The 18,828-nt window shown below is 36.9% G+C and overlaps 1 protein-coding gene across 6 annotated transcripts in view; it reads left to right on the top strand.

Moving 5' to 3' along the window:
* The window catches only part of Fancm (FA complementation group M), a 255,915-nt gene that overhangs the window by 54,998 nt on the left and 182,089 nt on the right, over nt 1–18,828 (top strand). For all 6 annotated transcript variants that reach the window (XM_081735480.1, XM_081735483.1, XM_081735478.1 and 3 more), the window contains 2 exons: nt 7,173–7,262; nt 13,243–13,389. In XM_081735480.1, the coding sequence (XP_081591606.1) occupies nt 7,173–7,262; nt 13,243–13,389 (237 nt within the window). The remainder of the gene's footprint in view (nt 1–7,172; nt 7,263–13,242; nt 13,390–18,828) is intronic.

The following is an 18,828-nucleotide window of genomic DNA, read 5'->3' as shown; positions in this document are numbered from 1 at the left end:
GAAGATGTGGAAACAGGTTGATACAGAAGAGGGCAGAAAGATATACAGAAAGTTAAATAATGAATTACGAAGAGAAACAGACAGAGCGAGGGAAGAGTTTTACAAAAGAAAATGCGAGGACATAGAAGAATTAGAAAGAGTTGGGAAATATGAGGAAATGTACAAGGAGGTGAAATCTATGGAATTTCGGATCAAACAAGGGGGTATTATGATGGCAGTAGAAAATAAGAATGGGAAGGTAGTCAGCGAGATAAATGAGGTAATAGGAAGGTGGGAAGAATATGTTGAAGACATGTGAGAGTAGGGATAGGCCGTGTAGCCTAAATGTTGAAGTAGAAAATGAAGTAGGCGAGGATGATAAAGGATTTAGTATTCTTCGGGATGAGTTTGAAAAGGCTATATCCGAGATTAGGAATGGAAAGGCATCCGGAATAGATAACATACCAATCGAATTCATTAAAATATAGGAGACAAGGGAAAGAAAGAATTGTTGCAACTATGCAATGAAATATATGAAACAGGAGAATGGCCAAAAGACTTTCTAAAACGATCATGATACCGATGGCTAAGAAATCGAACCCAAAGAAATGTGAGGATTATAGAACTATAGTCTCATATCACATGCAGCTAAAATTCTGCTCCGAATACTGAACAGAAGGTTATATGAAAGAGCAAATAAAGATGTTGAGGAGGAGCAGTTCGGGTTCAGAAGAGGCAAGGGCACAAGAGATGCTATTGGATTATTAAGAGCGATCGGTGAAAGATTTATAGAAAAAGGGAAAGAGGTGTATGTTGTATTTATTGATGTAGAAAAGGCTTTTGACCGCGTGAATTGGGAATTGTTGTTGGGAGTTCTAACTAAGATAGGGTTGGAATGAAAAGATAGAAGACTCATAAGAAACTTATACATGAACCAACAAGTAAATGTTAGGATAGGGGAAGAACTGATGTAAGAGAGTGCAGTTGGAAGGGGAGTTCGACAAGGATGCTGCCTCTCGCCAACACTATTCAATGTCTATCTAGAAGAGATAGTGAAAAAGAGCGTACATGATGATGATGGCATTTCGGTAGGAGGTAGAATGATTAGATGTATAAGATTTGCAGACGATATGGAGCTTCTTGCAGAATCTAAAAAGAAAATCAATAAAATGTTAGAAAAAAATGAGAAAGGGCTTTGAAGAATATGGGATGAAAATAAATGTTAGAAACACAAAAGCCATGGTGATTGGAACGAAGGGGTCTGTGTCAAATATAAAAATAGGAGGGGAGAAAATAGAACAAGTGAATAGTTTTCGATATCTGGGTAGTATTCTTAGTAATAACATGAAGTGCGAACGTGAAATAAAAGCAAGGATAGGAATGGCGAAAGAAGCCTTTAGGAGGAAGAAAAGTCTGTTTTGTGGGACCTTGAATAAAGAGTTGAGAAAAAGACTCATAAAATGCTTCGTGTGGAGTGGTGTACTGTATGGGGCAGAAACGTAGACATTACGTAAAGGTGATGAAAATCGACTGGAAGCCTTCGAAATGTGGGTGTGGAGAAGAATGGAAAGAATTAGTTGGGTCTAGCGGAAAACGATTGAGAGTATGTTAGAAATGGTGGGTGAGAAAAGAACACTTTTAGATATTATTAGGAAGAGGAAGAGAAACTGGTTGGGACATTGCCTAAGAAGAGATCGTATCATGAGGAACGTCCTAGAGGGTATGGTAGCGGGATAGAGAGGGAGGGTGCGAAGGAGACTACAATTAATGGATGATATTAAAACAGAAAGATCATATGCGAAGACGAAGAAAATAGCGGAGGACCGTGGAGCATGGAATCTTCTCAGCTGCGGCAAGTGACCTGCCAATAAAGGCAGAATACCTATGATGATGAATGCTGATAAATATTCAATGTGAGATTATAATTAAAAAAAGCAATCGTTTAATTTTATCTAAAACATTAAATAAAAACTGGCAAAAATATTTTAGACTAAACTTTAACTGCTATTTACAATAGCTATTTTAGTTATTTTTTCCTATATTCAGTAGTTACTGTTTGTTACTAATGTAGAAGTTTTTAAAAGATTTAAATTAAATCAAATATTTTTTTGTCCTAAAACAAGCATACATAGGAATATCTTAAGAAAAAGTAATAATTCTCTCTCACACTTCTGATTCTAAATCAAGTATATAGCCTGGGTTTGTTCACTGCATACACATCAATAGTTTAGTTTACGAAATCTTCAGTGCCGTGTCGTGGAAAATCAGCGCTTGGAGCGAGAGTATACGAGGGCACTCCCGTACATATGAATGAGGTCGACAGACCAGCTGTGAAAGGTGAGAAAATTTTAAAAAGTAAACCCTGCTTTTCCTTGATTTTGAGCACTTTTTATTACTTTTTTCCTTTCATTTTATATATGTGCACATGCCCACATATGCACGTTTCATTCCTCTCTTTTTTCATTCCTTCTTTTCTTTTCTCCCCCCCCCCTTCCGAATCGTGCGCCCCTTACTTCGGTGCCCGAGGCCGTCGCCACGCTTGACCCTCCTTCGTGACCTTCAATAGCAATCTTTCACTTATATACTACTATTACATTGATAAATTCTATATAAATATCTAACCCAGGAGGGATAACTGTTCCTGCCTGATCCCTCTAAATGACACCCTCTGAATCTCACCCTTTAACTGACTTATTTTTAGTTAAAGAAAGGTGTATTTACTTTAACAATCGTAAAACACATTTACGTCTGTTACTTCCGATGCGAGAAATGGGATTTAGGCGCTCTATTTAAAATAATGCAAGAACTGTACAGTTTCAAGAACTGAAGTCTGATGACATCAGAGATCATATGGAATGATCAAAAGATCTTCCCTATCTTTCCTTTCCTATCTCAATCTGTGCTAGTGCTACCTACTAATATATAATATAGGGCGAGAGTATAGTACCTACTAAAATACAAACCTTTCTTCAACAGTTGACAATTTCATGTTCTGCCAAACTCGGTCATAGCGTTAAGAAATACAGGTTTTATTGACTATTTTGGTATTCTATCTTAGATGTTACATGTTAATATTTATATAGAATGGGTCTGCGTCATTTATATGTATATTGAGGGATCGGATTTCGTCTGCACGTGCATGGAAAGAAAAACAAATAATTGTGTGAAGTAACTTCTACATTTTGTGACTGAAATTTTGGGAGTTTCCCCCGGGGGGAATGAATTTTCTTCGGGGGGGGGGAGATTCCTCCCGGGCTACCCCCTGAATTCATCCCTGTCTACGAACAATGGATTCATTTGGTGCATTGTTGTGTCCAAGAATCGTAAGTTTCCGAACAATTTCTGCGAAACTTTTACCACTCTTGTAGTGAGTTTTAACAATCAACATTCACTGTTCCGTACTGTATCTTTCCATGACGATACTCCACAAACACTGACCTAGAAAACTAAAGCACAGTACACAGGTGGCGCCACCTATCCTCAAAGTTTTACCTCATGCAGGTCAGTGTGCTGCTGGTGCAAGACTTCTAGGACGGCCGAGTGTATATATATATTAAACTGTCTTTTCTTTATGTGTGGAATTTTCAGAAAAACATGTTCACTTTTTAATGGGAAGTCTATATACCGAGTTTCATATTCTTAACTGTAGGGATAAGCACACTATTCTTGACAAAAATGGAGCCCCCTTTCTTCCTCCATCCCTTTATGGTACATATTTTCAAAACTTTTTCTTATCTCTTGCTTTCATGACAAAATGGATTTTCTGTCTAAATTTCAAGTTTCTATTATGAGTCATGTATTCAAAACGATGTTGAAAAGAAATATATCTTTATATGAGATGGGATTGAAAGGCATTTCAGAATTGGAAAATGTGGTTGTGTGTTCTACGTAGCGAAGAACCGTCCTTATTAATTATTTGAACTGATTTTACTGCTAGTGGCCGCAATGACTCAGTGATAGAGCGTTTACCTTGGTGGGTGCGTGGGCTTTGTGGTGAAAAAGCACCGTGTATATGGGTTTTCTCGTGGTTCTGCTGTTCCCTTCCATTTCTTCCAATTTTTTTTTTTTTTTTTTTTTTTTTTTTTCATTCTCATCATCACCATTTCCTTAGCCTACGGGACACAATCGTGGGACATAAAACTGGAAGATTTCATGATTTTACAGCTATCATTAAGTACAACACCAAGGAAGATGGGTTACAAAAAGTAAGTTGGATTGTATAAAGAATGAAGGCAATTATGAGAAAAAAAAAATAAAAAGAATTTCAACGCAGAACTTACTAATAAACTCAACGGAGAGTTTAATAGTGAAACTAACTTTATTGTGAATTTTTGTTTAATCATGGTATGATAACTTCAAGAATTTTGCTATTCTCTTCGTCAGTCACGATACACGTTAAGAAACGAATGTCAAGAAGTTTCAACTGTATTAGTGTATATAAATGTCAGTAACTTATAACATGTAAGGAAACTACGCAATGCATTGTCCAAAAGGCGTTCACAATCATATCAGAGCATGCACTGTCTAGTAATCACTCATGGAGTATAAACAAGTCAATTTGCTCTTCATTCAGACATTTGCATTCTTGAATAATAATAATAATAATAAAGTTATATCTGTATAATTTGCTGTTCGTATTTCAAGACAATTAGCTACTTCAGTCCTTCCTGATAGTGACTTTTGGCCGTTTGCTTGGAGATTGTAGTCTACTTTACGTTTATATGGACTAATATGATTGTGAGCTCTTTCTCGTCGTTAGTTTTGCAGCACACATTGTGACCGAGGAAGAAAACAGCAAAGATTCTTGAAATTATATCGCCATTTTCATTATTACATAATAAAACAAGATTATGTGTACTTTAATATTCGTTTTAAAAAAAAGTCCTGCCGTTTTTGAAAAGATGTACCTGACATACCAGGTTTTATTACGAAACCCATTATGATATTTTAGTTTATTATTACACTTTTTATTTATTGTTTTAAAATAAGAACTGTTTCATAAATTGACCTTTCTTTCTTAGATTTAAAACTAATTTTAGCTTTAAGTTTGTTGTGACAAAAGAAACACTGACCAAAGATTCAACTCACACTGTATTTTAAACTATAATGTGTAACGGTTTCGGATATCTAACATACCCTTCCTCAGACACTATAGAACATAAATGATGATACAGACATATATATAGTCATTCTTATGAAAAAGTCTAAATTCTATTGGCTGAAGATTTCAGCCAATCCCGTAGGTCACCGTGTTCACTTTCCAACCAATCATGTTCCACCATTTTTAGTCCTTATAAGGGCCTTTTAAAAACCGGTACACGTTATAGTTTAAAATGCAGTGTGGGTTGGTCGGTGTTTCTTTTGTTATAATATTCAATCCAAAGTAATGGATAGTCTTGTTACTTAAGTTTGTTGTTGGTATTTTGAAACGGGTAGAGGATATGTCCTTATCATCACTGATAGATTCTTTTTTATTATTATTATTTATTTTTTGTTTTATTTATTTATTTATTGTGAGCTGTATGAAATTGAATGAAATACCGTGTTCTTTATTTTACATATCTATTCATTTATTTATGTAACAACTTCTTTTGGGTCTAGAATATGACATATTTAAGGTGTCCAGTGTTTAACTACGAGGGATAGTCATAGTTTTAATTATTACCTCGTAAAACTGAAGGTACTTAACCAATATTTTGTTTCTTTGTAAGTATATGTCGGTAGTCCTGGTACACATTGAAATCCCCTTGCTGCAGTACCGTTGCATGCCGCTAGAGAAGGCACAACAAGATGGCGCAGTCCATTAATAAAGTGGAGTATCGTGCGGTAATTTGTTTTCTGGAATTGAAGGGATCGAACGCTGCATGACTTCCATGCTAAATTGGTGGAAGTGTGTGCCAACAAATGCACCATCATATGACACAGTGGTTACGTGGCGCAAATAGTTATACAAGCGTGAATGACGAAGAACGAAGTGACAGGCCATCTCTGTAAAGAACCGGGAATTGAAGAGAAGTGGAGGCGATAGTGGAAAAGGTGAAAATCGGTCATGGGTCAGTTTTCAACGTGTCGCATAACATTTTGCACATAACTAAGGTTGGCGTCCGCTGGGTTCCGCAACTTCTCAGAAACCCCACTAAACCGAGGCAGCAGCGAAAATGTTGCAGCTGTGTCAGGCAAATCCAAATACCTTTTTTAAACGTCTAATCACCATGGACGAGTGCTGGGTGTACTACTATGACCTCGAGACAAAGGACCAAAGCAAGCAGTGGAAATAGGTGGTTTCACCACCGCCGAAAAAGATGAAGACACAACCATTATCGGGCAAGGTAAATGCTAAGTGTTTTCTAGGACTGCCGTGGTGTGATGCTAACATTATGCTCGTAATGGGAAACCATTACACGAGCGAGCATATTACCGAAATCTGACGAGGCGATGGGTGGCCATCAAGACGAATCATCCGGAGAAGCTGTCCAAGGGGGTCTTTTTGCTCCACGACAACGCCCCAGATGATTCTGCACAGAACACAGTCACACACGCTACTTCTTTGTCCTATCAAATTTGTCTCACCTCCATATTCTTCAGACATGGCACCCAGTGACATTTTCCTCTTTCGTGGGTGAAAGAATTTCCATGGCAGGAATTTCCAGAAGGACAACGAGGTGATTTTCGATGTGGAACGTTTTCTGAACAGCCAAAATGAAGATTTTACAACCAAGCTCTCCGTCTAGTATCCATCTTTGGGAAAAGAAAGAAAAAAAATGTGTGGGAGTAAAGGGTGAATATGTATAGAAGGACTAACAGCATCACTAAGTTTCATGGTTGTAGCTTCATTTTCTCGAGGTGATAATTAAAAATTTATGAGCACCCCTCGTATGTACTTATTTTCAGTTTATTAGAGCTATTGATTAGCCACGATTCTTTACTATTTTCCTTCATTTCTTAAAAAATAAGATTTTTCATATAATGGCGATAGTTAATTTGAATAACTAGGTACAGCTGCTGATTGAAAATCTTATTATTTCTTGTCTTGTGTTAGTGAATGCGTAGTCAGCGGCGGGCTTCTTAGGTTTATATTCCATTGTCTCCGGATTAAAATAATGAGATAACATAAGAAGTATACAGTGTAAAATTTGTACATGTTTCTTGATCACAAAATTTAATAATAGAAATTGTGTTTGTATTTCTTGTAGGTCATTAAATCATTAGTACAGTTCAACCAAAAGTTCAGAGTCTTGGCCTTATCTGCTACTCCGGGAAATGATATGAAAGCAATTCAACAGGTAGGCAAAGCAACTAGCTTTATACATTTGTTTGTACATTCCCGTCCAAAGAAATTTAAATCTTCATTAACTTTTGACAAACATATTTATTCTATTAGTTAGAATTGCCTATTAAATGTAAAACCAGTCACGATAGAAATTTTTGACGAAATGTTCTTATTTACATTGTTATCATTAAAGCTATGCATTAACACTTTGTATCAATTCATATAATCTGACTTATTTTTATAATTTTAAAATACAAAGGAAATTGTAAGTTGTATCGATTCTATTATTCTATTATTGAGATTATAGGGGAAGTGATAGTGAACATGGAATTTCAGCCATATATGTGTTATTTCTCATAACAAAATTAACCCGAAAACCTCTTTACTGTAAAGCCTTTCTGGTGATTTAGTATGTAAATATAATTGATACAAAAGAAACAAATTTATAAATATTAGAATACTCAATATGCATTGAGCCCGGAATTATCTGTGTAAGAAACACCAATGGAACCGCCTTCTTGATCATACTAAAATAGTTAATTAGAAACTGCAGATTGACACCATGCTGATTAGACATTGCAAACGGTCATAAATAATAAAATTCAAAATAGGAAAAGGAGCAGAAACACCTGTCAATGAACCAAAATATACTATTTATTATCCAAAGCGTTCAACTTAAGTTTGTAAAATGCATCGGAAAGATTGATCCTGTTTGCATCTTTCCATTGTCGCAAGCGTTCCTGAAATTTCCTGTATATGCGACGGCATTAGTCTTGATTGCACCTTGTTAATAATATTTAAGTTTTTGAATAGTTACCATACGTCTCCACGACACGCACACTCTTCTAAGTATCTCTTCAAGTAAAAGTTTCTGGCCCAATGAACAGTACAGATTGCATTGAAAAACTTTGCTTACTGTCAGTTCTTGGTGTTGAACTAATTCTAAAACTCCATTTTATAGATCTAGCGTTATCCACGTCGTCACACTTGCTAACCTAGGCCGGTATCGTGTACTAAGACGATATTATTCTAGGACGAGCAACTTAAAAACGACAGCTAAACAAACTATGCACTTCCGTTTGGGGTGTAATGCAGCCCAAACTACCAATCTAATGCGCGTTTCCATCAGGCCAACAACTGTGTCACCGCATTCAAGCCAAGTTTGCAGTCGACTCGGCCCTACTTTGTTTTCTTCTTCTCTCAACATATAGAAGTAATGCGGGAAAACTTCAGTCATAGAATTCTGATCCTATGGAATAGAAAGTTTAATGTAGAAAAATGTTTGTGTTTTACACTGATAGCAAGAGAGAGACATCAGCTGCAGTTGCATATATAAGCTGCAGATATGACTCAGAACAGCAAGCATTATGGTATTCCTTACTCTTTTGCCGTCTTGACGTCCAACCACTGAATATATATTGTTACCGAAAGAATTTTACGATGGAAATTTTCTGTTTTCACCATAGTACAGGTAGATCCCACGCCGTGAATGAAACACATTACACAAAATGGAGAATTTCTATATAACTCTAAGGAACAGTGTAATTAATTAATCATGAATAATAGAATGGTCCATATGTGGTAAAAAAAAATACCGTGCAATACTATAGATATAGTAATACCCTTAAACCGTTGGGCCCATAAATAAAAATAACACGATGTTAATCCCAGGGACCTCGGGGACGAAAGACCTCTATTGACAAGTCCATCTTCAAGGAACACGTTGTTGATGTGGGCCAGACTTAGGTTGGACGTGTGGGCGGTTGCTTCTTGTTGGAATACTGCATACAGCTTCTCTGCATCTGTTAATTGGGCATAGAAAGGGTCAAAGATCTCTAGATATCTGGCACTGTTGAAGGTGTCATTGAAAAATATGGGGCCAGTAATGCGCATGCTGGACAACGCACACCAAACACCTATCTTCTCTGAGTGGAGAGGTCCTTCATGCGAAATATGTGGATTATCCTGCGACCAGTATCTGCAAGCAGGCCTCATCTGACATGAAGTAGAGCAAGAAGTCCAAGTAACCGTTAGCAGTTGATGTTAAGAGCGTTACAATAATACATTCTTTTTTTTTCTGACCCTCACGTTTCACCACACTCACATGATAGACTTTTAATCTGATATATTTTAGTACACGATGACAAGATGTGCGAGATACACCAACCTGCTGCGATAACCTCCTTACCGATTTGCGGGGTCTTCTCGTAATGTTCGTGCTAATTCTGTATATAGTTTCAGGGGTCCTCACTGTCGGTCGCTTATTCCTCTGCACATTCTGAACGGATCCTACAGCCATCCGTTTCTTGTACATGTCTTGAATAGTGCTGATCGTGGGGAGTTTCCTACCAGGATACTTCGCTTGAAACATGCTTTACATTCCTTGATGGAGCCTGTCTTTATGTAAAATTTCACAATATCAGTTCGCTGTTCCTAATGCAAACTGCCTCATTTTCGTCACAAATGTTCTTTGTTACCACAAATACTGATTCAACAAATAACACATTGCAACAACTCAACAATACGAGCTTCTCACAACAGCTGGTGCACGAACACACTGCCTCACTCAATTTTCCGATAAAATGCAGCATAGCCAACTTTCGAGATAATGTTGTCACCCCGCAAGCAATTTAACTAGAGGAGATTAAGTAGTACGTGAGGCGTACCGGTTTTATGTGGAACACCCTGCGTTTATTACAGTTAACTTATAAATAATACATCAAATGAAGGGCGCGATGGCTTAGTGGTAGAGCATTGACCTTTAGTACATGGGGTCCTTGGTTCGATCCCAGCTCGTGCCAAGTGAACTTTGTGGTGGACAAACACCGTTTGCGTGGGTTTTCTCGAGGTTCTGTTTCTTCCAACTTTCTTCATACCACCATTTCATTCATTTTTCATCATCACCGTCTCCTTTAGCCAGCCCGCATAACTGTGGGACGTGGTCAAACAGTTTTGTACACACGGATGCACATGTTGTTTCCTCTGTCTGCCGTTAGAAAGCTCTAGTAGCAAAGATGATGATTAGTGAGCAAGAAAGTTTAGTGTTTTACATTTTGCAAAGACTGAATCTGTAGTTACAGTGCAACATACTTCCGTATTAAGTTCATTTGCAGTCCACCAAGTGATAATAACATCCGCAGATGTTATTATCAGTTTGAAAAAAACGACTGTCTGTGCAAAGGGAAGAATACAGGACGACCAAGAGTGACTGAAGAAGAGTATGGAACGAGTGAGAGAGTCTTTTCACGCGTAGCCCCAACAAATCAATTCGGAAGGCTAATCGTGAATTAGCAATTCCAGTGACGTCTGTGTGAAGAATTTTAAGGAGACTGAGGGATTTAGAAAAGAGGATTGAAGCATTTGTTGCAACAATTATTCCAAATATACTAATCAAGGTTCGGGAAGAACTCGCGTATCAACTCGATGTGTGCTGTGTGACGAATGGTGCTCACATTGAATTCTTGTAGCAAAAAGTGTTTGAGTTGCTCTTTCATTTGATATATTATTTACAGTTATACGTTAAATGTAATAAATATTACAAAGCCTTAAAATCCCGGTATTCATTTTGAAACACCCTGTATTATCAATTCCTGGAGGTCCCCTGATATGAATCATGTATTACCTTTACTACTAAGGGTGCAAAACTACTTTTACTTTTAGTTTAATTTAGTTGTCTCAGAATTAGTGACTTGTTAAAATAATGGCAGATTGTTGAATCCATCTTATATTTACAGATGTTTTCAAGCATGCACACGCAAAATTTAAAGCAAAATAATTTTAGTTAACTCTTATTACTATTAATACTTTTAAGAGTTAATTGATTTAGACAACGACTTAGGCCAGTTTTATTTACTATAACGGTACAATAAATGAGGTAAATAGGATCGCATTATTAAGTAGCTTAACACTGCAACTTCTTGATTTATCGAGTTCACTTAAGCATTAACTTGATTGTTTGGTTAATTGCGACAATAATAGTTAGTATTTAAAGCAATCAAATTTGAATTCTTTGATTCAGAACTTAAACCAATCAACATTTTCACTTTATCATTGATTTCAATCACACAAATTTACTTTTTAGAATATTGTGCAAAAGATTTAACTCGGTATTCACTTTTATAATTAACGCACATTTAGCAGAAGCAATTTTAAATACCTTATTTAGCAGTTGAAATACGTCACTTTATAACACTCCTTTTAGAACCACTTTTAGCTCTCGAGTTTACGAGCACTAGAACTTGAAAATTTAGAATTTTATGAAATTTTAACGAATTAATTTCGAGCCCAACTTAGCCCATTAAAGGGTCTATTAAAGGTAGCAGAGAATCGTAGGGTCAAAGTGTAACAGCAACCACTGTCAAGAAGACAAGCTTTAAAACTCAAGAATATCTCTCCCACTTTACCTTTTTACGTAACTTCCATATCGTACAAAATTAATTGAATTCGGTAATTTCCTTGTAGTTGAACTCCTTCGTGGCTAAGCGATTATCATACGCGCCTTTGGAGTGGGATATCCCGGTTCGATTCCTGGCGGGAGCTCATATAGTAGGATTCCACGTTAATCAATAGGTCCACGTCTAATATAGTCTCGCTGCTAAAAGGGACGGTAAACTCATTTCCTTCGCAATATGAACCACATTATTTTCTTGCATTATTCCACGTTACTTCTGCCGTCGCAATATTATTCCATACTTTCTCCTTCATTATTATTCAAACGATTATGAGGGTGCTCGCTTTAACAATATACTGCCAGATCAATGATGCTACCTATCACTCGGAATTTTAATGAGTTGCATATGTTGACCAGTTGATTTACATAATAACTATCTATTGATCATAATAAGACCAAAACAACCTACTTTTCCCCGGTTTTTTATTTTTTTATTTTTTTATTTATTTATTTTTTTTTTTCAAGACAAAATACACAATTTTCAGAATTTTAATTCAATAGGGTACGCGTCTTCTGCGCGAAGATCCGGATTCAGTTCCCAAAGGAGCTCATGTAGTTTGGACTCCACTTTAAACTGTAAGTCCACGTTTCGTATAGCCTCGCTGCTGAATGGGATTCTAACTCTCATTCAACAAATCAACATTTTATTATATTTTAAAATTCCGTTTTATATGTTCTTGCCTTACCTTAAGGTTTCTGGTGTTCTAGTATTAGCTATGACACTCGACAATGTAGCTGGCATAATAGGGTCTGACATATGTAGTCATAACCGCAGAACAGCTTGAAGTGATTAAAAAAAAAAAAAAAAAAAAAAAAAAACACTTCCCGCACAGAAGACCAATGACTGCTCACGCGTCCATTATAGCCTGAGGCGTTTTGGTTTTAAATCAATTGAAGCCGACGCAAGGGCATTCTGCCGCCAGTCCAGCGTTCAGCACACCCCGTTGAAACTTTTGACGAGATAAATGCATATTGGTTACCATGTTTTAACTTCAAGCTGACACTGTGAACGACTCCGTACAGTTCGTCACGACCATGCGGATGATTTTTGTTATCCCATTGTGTGGTTGTATGCAGACCACTGTTCAATCATCGCTGCTTACTGTTCTCTTGTGTTCATAGCTTACATACAGGGATCACTGTTGTGGCGGCATGACCTGTACACGCACCAATTTGCTGCTCAGGAAACCGCTTTCGCTGGACCGACCATGCGGACCCGTTCTAAAGCAGTCACATTGAGGCATAGTGATGCTTCTCCACACATGTCCTATTTGCTTCTCCACGCTGCACCATCAAAACGCTACGTAAAGCACCCTCTTTCAGTACTGCTTCGTACACCAAGCCGAGGCCATAACTGGGATCTCGCAAGCACTATTCAATTGGGATTGTAACCATTCGTACGTCATACCCTGCCGTACAAATCCTGTTGGTTTGGACCCATTTCTCTTCAATTATTCTTATTGGAGTTTTCATAGGCAGCAGTGTATAATTGTAAGCACAAGAATATTTCTTTATATTACTGATAAAAGACTTGTTTATCTAGGTGCTCCAGAATCTTCTGATTTCTCATGTTGAGTTGAGGACGGAAGAATCACTTGATATTGCCCGCTACACTCACAACAGAAATATAGAAACTGTTGTTGTTCCGCTTGATGGGGAGCTTCAAAATATACGACGAAGATTTATGCAAGTAAGTGACTAGAATATCACCGAATATCGTATTGCAGTCTTCATTTTAAGTACCACTAAAGTAATAGTATTAATAATTGGTATATTTAAGAAGAAACCTGTATTGTTTAAGACATGTAGGTTATACTCGTAACGGGTGTTCTTTGCATTGTATTAGGATGCGTTTGTACAGTTAGGCAAGACAGTATTTTGTGAACTTCAGTGTGAGAGGGAAGAAGGCATTGACAGCCTTTCTTATTGAGCTTGAGAATGCCAATCTTATCATATAATGCTGTTGTAAATGTGCGTGTAAGGAAAACATGTCAGTGCACTATGAAGTTGCTGTCTATAAAAACTTGATACTTTAACAAAAAGGAAGCATAATCAACGAAAACGTACAGAATATTATTCTGCAGTGTACCTTTCATACAAAATCATAATGCACTTGAGCGTTCGCACACTATTATTGTTGTGTATTTATGAATTATGTGTTTAGATTTTAAGACATGTTTGACCAAATCCGCATTAAGATCCAAAGTGTTTGTATATGGAATAAAATATACTGGTCTGTGGTGATCCGATTCGGATCTTGGATTCGCGAATTAGCTCTCAGTATGTTACCTGTTGACGTTGTGCGAAACAAACAGAGTTTGCGTTATTTTCGAGGAACTCTTGTTTCCGACCTTCAGTTTTTATCAGTCATTCAACGTATTTCTTCATCTTCTTCTTTAGCCTGTAGAGCAGTAGTATGTTGGCGATGTATGAACACAATTCCTGCGTATTCAAACACTCACTTAATTGTGAAGGAAGAGTATTGGAGTAGAAGGAATATTGGAAGCTTTGGTGAATTTACATTCGGGTCCATGATTCTATGTGCAAAGAGATGCAGAATTAAGAAGTACAATACGAATGACAGTCCTAAAATTGTAGGGCTTCGGGCGACAAAAATCGGAACCCCTGACTTTGATTTATATCTTACGTACAGTAAATAGGAAATCACAAAATGTTGCAGTTACATTTTGTGTACGGAAATCTCAAAGACTCAACCATTACTGATCTATTCTTGTGTATCCTTTTTCCTTAAAGAGTGTTGAATTGCTAACAGTATGTAATGCACCGCCTTTGGCAGCATTGCAAGCTTTCCATTTTTTTTCTTTCTAGGTTTTGTTATATTATGAAATATCGTTTCCAGGGTCTCGATCAGTCACAAAGTCATGAGAACGTCACGAAATCAGAAAACTGTCATGAAAGTCATGAAAAAAGTCACGAAATTTAGCTTTTGGATCAAGAATTTTTCTATCTGTACAAATATAAGTGCAGACCGGAAAATTTTGTTCCATAAAACGTCAAAATTCACCACCAAAATGTCTATGGTCGGCTTTAGACGCTACCAAATCGCAACCAAAGTACGCTTCTATTGTATGTATAAAAATTCGGCCTAATTCGCACCCAAATTCGCACTTGAGAATGTTATTAAATTTTATGGTTTGGTATAGAAAAGGTCACGAAAACGTCATGCAATTTCATTTTGAAATTTTAGTAGACACCCTGGTTTGTGGCGTGTGTAAACTCAAGCCTGCTCCCTATTGTTACAATTATTATCATTGCGTTATATGCTTTTTCGTTGAATGTTATTTATTTAATCCAAGTTGATATTCTTGAATGAATTCTTTCCTTTTTGCACCAAATTTGTTATCAAAAATAGCCTGACATGTGGAAGAAAAAGAAAAATAATTTAAACATTAGAATACAGATTTATCTTACAATTTTAAGAAGTAAAAAAAGAAGCCAATCATTAAACCAGGAATTTTATTGCAGAAACGTTAACAATAACCTCTATATTGAGTACAAAAAGTACTACGTAATTTAAATTCGAATTTGTGGAGAATCAAATCCAGGTAACACTTGTTCATAGCTAATTTAAGGATTTGTAATCATGATATCAACAGAAGTTACACGAAAGGATTACTAAGTATCTGGGCCACAGGTTGCTTATAAAATCTAAATTTTCGTGCAGCCGTGTCATGATTTAGTAAAATTAAGATGTCAAAATTGTAGTATGAATGCAATTATTCGTTTTCTTTTGAGTACGTTGAACTGCATCCGCGGGTTTATATCTGACATTATGTGCCCTTTCGAAGATCGAACTCGGAATCACGTATACTTTAAGCATATAGTTAACCACTGGACTACGGAGGAAGTATTCAGATTTTACATGGCAATAACTGGGATTGATCTTTGATCCCGCGCACCAAAGAAAAGCGCTTCAACACTTAACTTCTATTATTTCTTTCAGTATTTTGATAAAATTATTTCGTTCTATTATCGATAAAACCAAAATGTATAATAATAATGGTATTATTCGTGTGCAGACTTCCATGTAGGGGATTTCATGAGTGCTTTTCTATAGTTGCGTAGTGCTTTCGGTGCACCAGGTACCGTGTTCTACCAAAACTACGATCAAAATCTCACATAAAATACGGTGGTGTTATCACTATAAACAGTAGAATATGTTCCTTGTAAGGCTGGTATCATATAAGAATAGAAAGTATTATTGAAGTGAGCGTTAGCGAAGCTTGAACCGTTCGACTCGAATACCATTTATGTGTCTGTCCGTTTCACGATAACTCTGATCAAAATTATCCGATTGTAATGAAGCTTCCTACCACTTGTAGAATAACTTATTGTTTGCAGTTGTAATCAATCAAGAATAAGAGAGTAAAATCACTCCATGCTGTAAGTTTGCACGTATACATACTGTTACATTGATAGCTTGGCAAAGGGTTATACCGTAAAAATTTGATATGTTGAAGATGTTACAATTCATCTGCGAAAAGTTGTTCCTGTGAAATTCTTTATGAATGTCTCCAATAAAGCAAATGTTATATCGGGGAGCTGGATAGAAAGTGGAAACCGAATAACTTACCTTTAAAACAATTTGTATTTTAAAACCATTTTTTTACTTTGGTATGACTTTTAAAACATATTTTTCAAGTTAAACATATTCGGCGCGAGTATCAATACTTATTTATAACGGTTTGTTTGTCTTATTTCAACATAAAACACCCAACTCGGACTTCGTTAGTGGCATTTGAGTTCCAGTATACGGTGTAACTGTAGAAAAATAATTAATATTTAAAACAATCTCTGACCTGTAATCGGAAGGCCTAATTGCTGATACTTAAAGTTAAAAAACTGGAAAAGGTTTAGAGAAGAAATGTGATATCACATAGCTTACATCGCAATTGATATTTACTAATATAGTAAAGCTAATCAAATAATACGTAACTTAGCTCTTCTGATACGCATTAAATTAGTTCGGCGTGCTAGAATATTATTGGCAAACGAGAATATGTTGCAGAATTACAATAGGGTTCACACTAGAAAAACAACAGGGGTCTTTTGACATAATGGACTCTTATAACCTTCAAACCTCGTATTCTGTAAGTGACGCAGCATTGCTGGAAGGCACAACCGTTATAGTTATAAATCCAGGTGTTATATATATATAAGAGATTAGTTGTGCGAAAAACTCGCACCAACCTGTGCTAAGTGGACACTACAAGTAAGATTTCTACACATTCCGGTTCAAGGGAGAGCGAAACTGTTGAGACGGCGTGGCAGCACGTGAATGCAGCAGTGCTGACAACATCACATAAAACAGTCTTACAGTTTAGGTAAATCAGAACCACCATAATGCGTTCAGATTTAAATACTCTTCCACTGGAAATAGAAGCACTGGCGCGCGCTAGCAACTAGACCAACCGGGAGACCAGTAATTATTCAGTTGCATTCAGTATCGAAGACAGAGGAGGAATGGAACACAGCGAGAGGAAGAGATGAAAAATATCCGCGGTAACACGCTGAGGCTTAACTAGTAAAATAATACAAATTTACTCCCATGTAAATGTATTTGTGTATTACATTGGAATGTTAACTGTGATTTTTATAGGCCGTTGTATTGAATGTGACAGATTTTTGCTGTAAATGTAACATGAATAAAAAGAATCAAGTTAAACTGGCTTTTAAGTGTGAGTAGGAGCCATGTTGGATGATGCAGGCGTGGAAGAGGCGAGGACTTTTAACATTTACTCAAGGGACTTTGTATGCAAAGTTTCAGAAGTTCAATAATTATGTCTGGATTCGGCCTAAAATTGTGCCAGCTAGATTTGCATACATTGTAATTCCGGCAGAACAAATAAACTCTTTTAATTATTATGTATACCTATTATTAAACTTAATTTATTGCGATAGTTGTAAGAGGTTCACAGTGGCTGAGTAGTAGGGTACTTGTCTGTAGTACTCTTCCCCAAGGTCTCAGCTTGTTGTATGTATTGTCCAGTAGCAGTTGCATGAGAAAACACGTATTAAAGGTCGTGAAAACTACCCTGTTTAATGACAAAGCGACTAATTGTTAATCGTACGTCAGATAATTTGTAACATTTTTGTAGTTTTTTTAAAAAAAACAATTATTTTGTATTGTGTACATTGCTTATGTAACAGTTTTTGTGTATAGGAAACTAAATAGTAGAGAAGATTGAATGGCACTATCTTTACTACACAGAACATTAAGAAATAAAAATAAATTCATAAACGTGAACGTGAGTTTTCTCGTTATACACAAGGTTGATCGAATTATATACGGCACGGTTTCAAAGTGTACCAACACTATGATAGGTATAATGCCGCCAGTCATTGCATTCTGTGGGAGCACCAATATTATGGACTGTCACTCGACACCGCAATTTCAACTGGAACAAACTACAAGCATAGAAATTGTTCATTTAAGCGCAAGCATAGGAATTCCATTCCATTCGTTCCTACAACTTTTCCATAGGACAATGAAGGATGTTATATATGTCGTTGTGAAAGTCCAAATGCGTAGAATTCTATTGGGTTGTTGTTAAGGCTTTTTTTTCTTCGAGTGTCATGAAAGGGAATAATACGGATTAAATTCCCGTTTTCTACTTCGTGTCGGCAAAAAACCTGAGGGGATAGGTGGACGTTCTGTCCATGTAGATCAGCAGTTGGTTCTTGTTGGCTCCGTAGAACCTGGGGACCGAGGGGTGAGGCCTTTGCACCCAATCCACCTGACAGGTAGCTCACAGTCAAGGTAGTCCCTGATGACTTGGGCAAAATGTTGGAGGGCCTCCGTCTTGCGGTAGTGGATGCGATACTTGATTCCCAACCTAACCAATTTGGGCATCAGGAAATTTGTAATCATTTGAAGGTATGTCTCCCCTGCCACAGTATTTTCATCGAAGAAAATCAGGCCTATGAGCTGTCCATTGATACGTCACACATTTACGGCCCATACGGCACACCACACATTTACTTTCGGGCTGTCTCTTTCGTGCGTATCATATTCATAAGGGTTTTCAGTTCTCCAAAGAAGATAGTTGTACCTGTTTACACTCCCTGAAACATGGAAAGTTACCTCATCTGAGAACATGAGTAACTG

The sequence above is a fragment of the Thermobia domestica genome, chromosome 13 (genome assembly GCF_964235325.1).
Source record: "Thermobia domestica chromosome 13, izTheDome1.hap1.1, whole genome shotgun sequence".
Classification (NCBI taxonomy): Eukaryota; Metazoa; Arthropoda; class Insecta; order Zygentoma; family Lepismatidae; genus Thermobia; species Thermobia domestica.
Note: the sequence above shows the minus strand (reverse complement) of the source record. Positions and strands in the feature narration are given on the sequence as shown.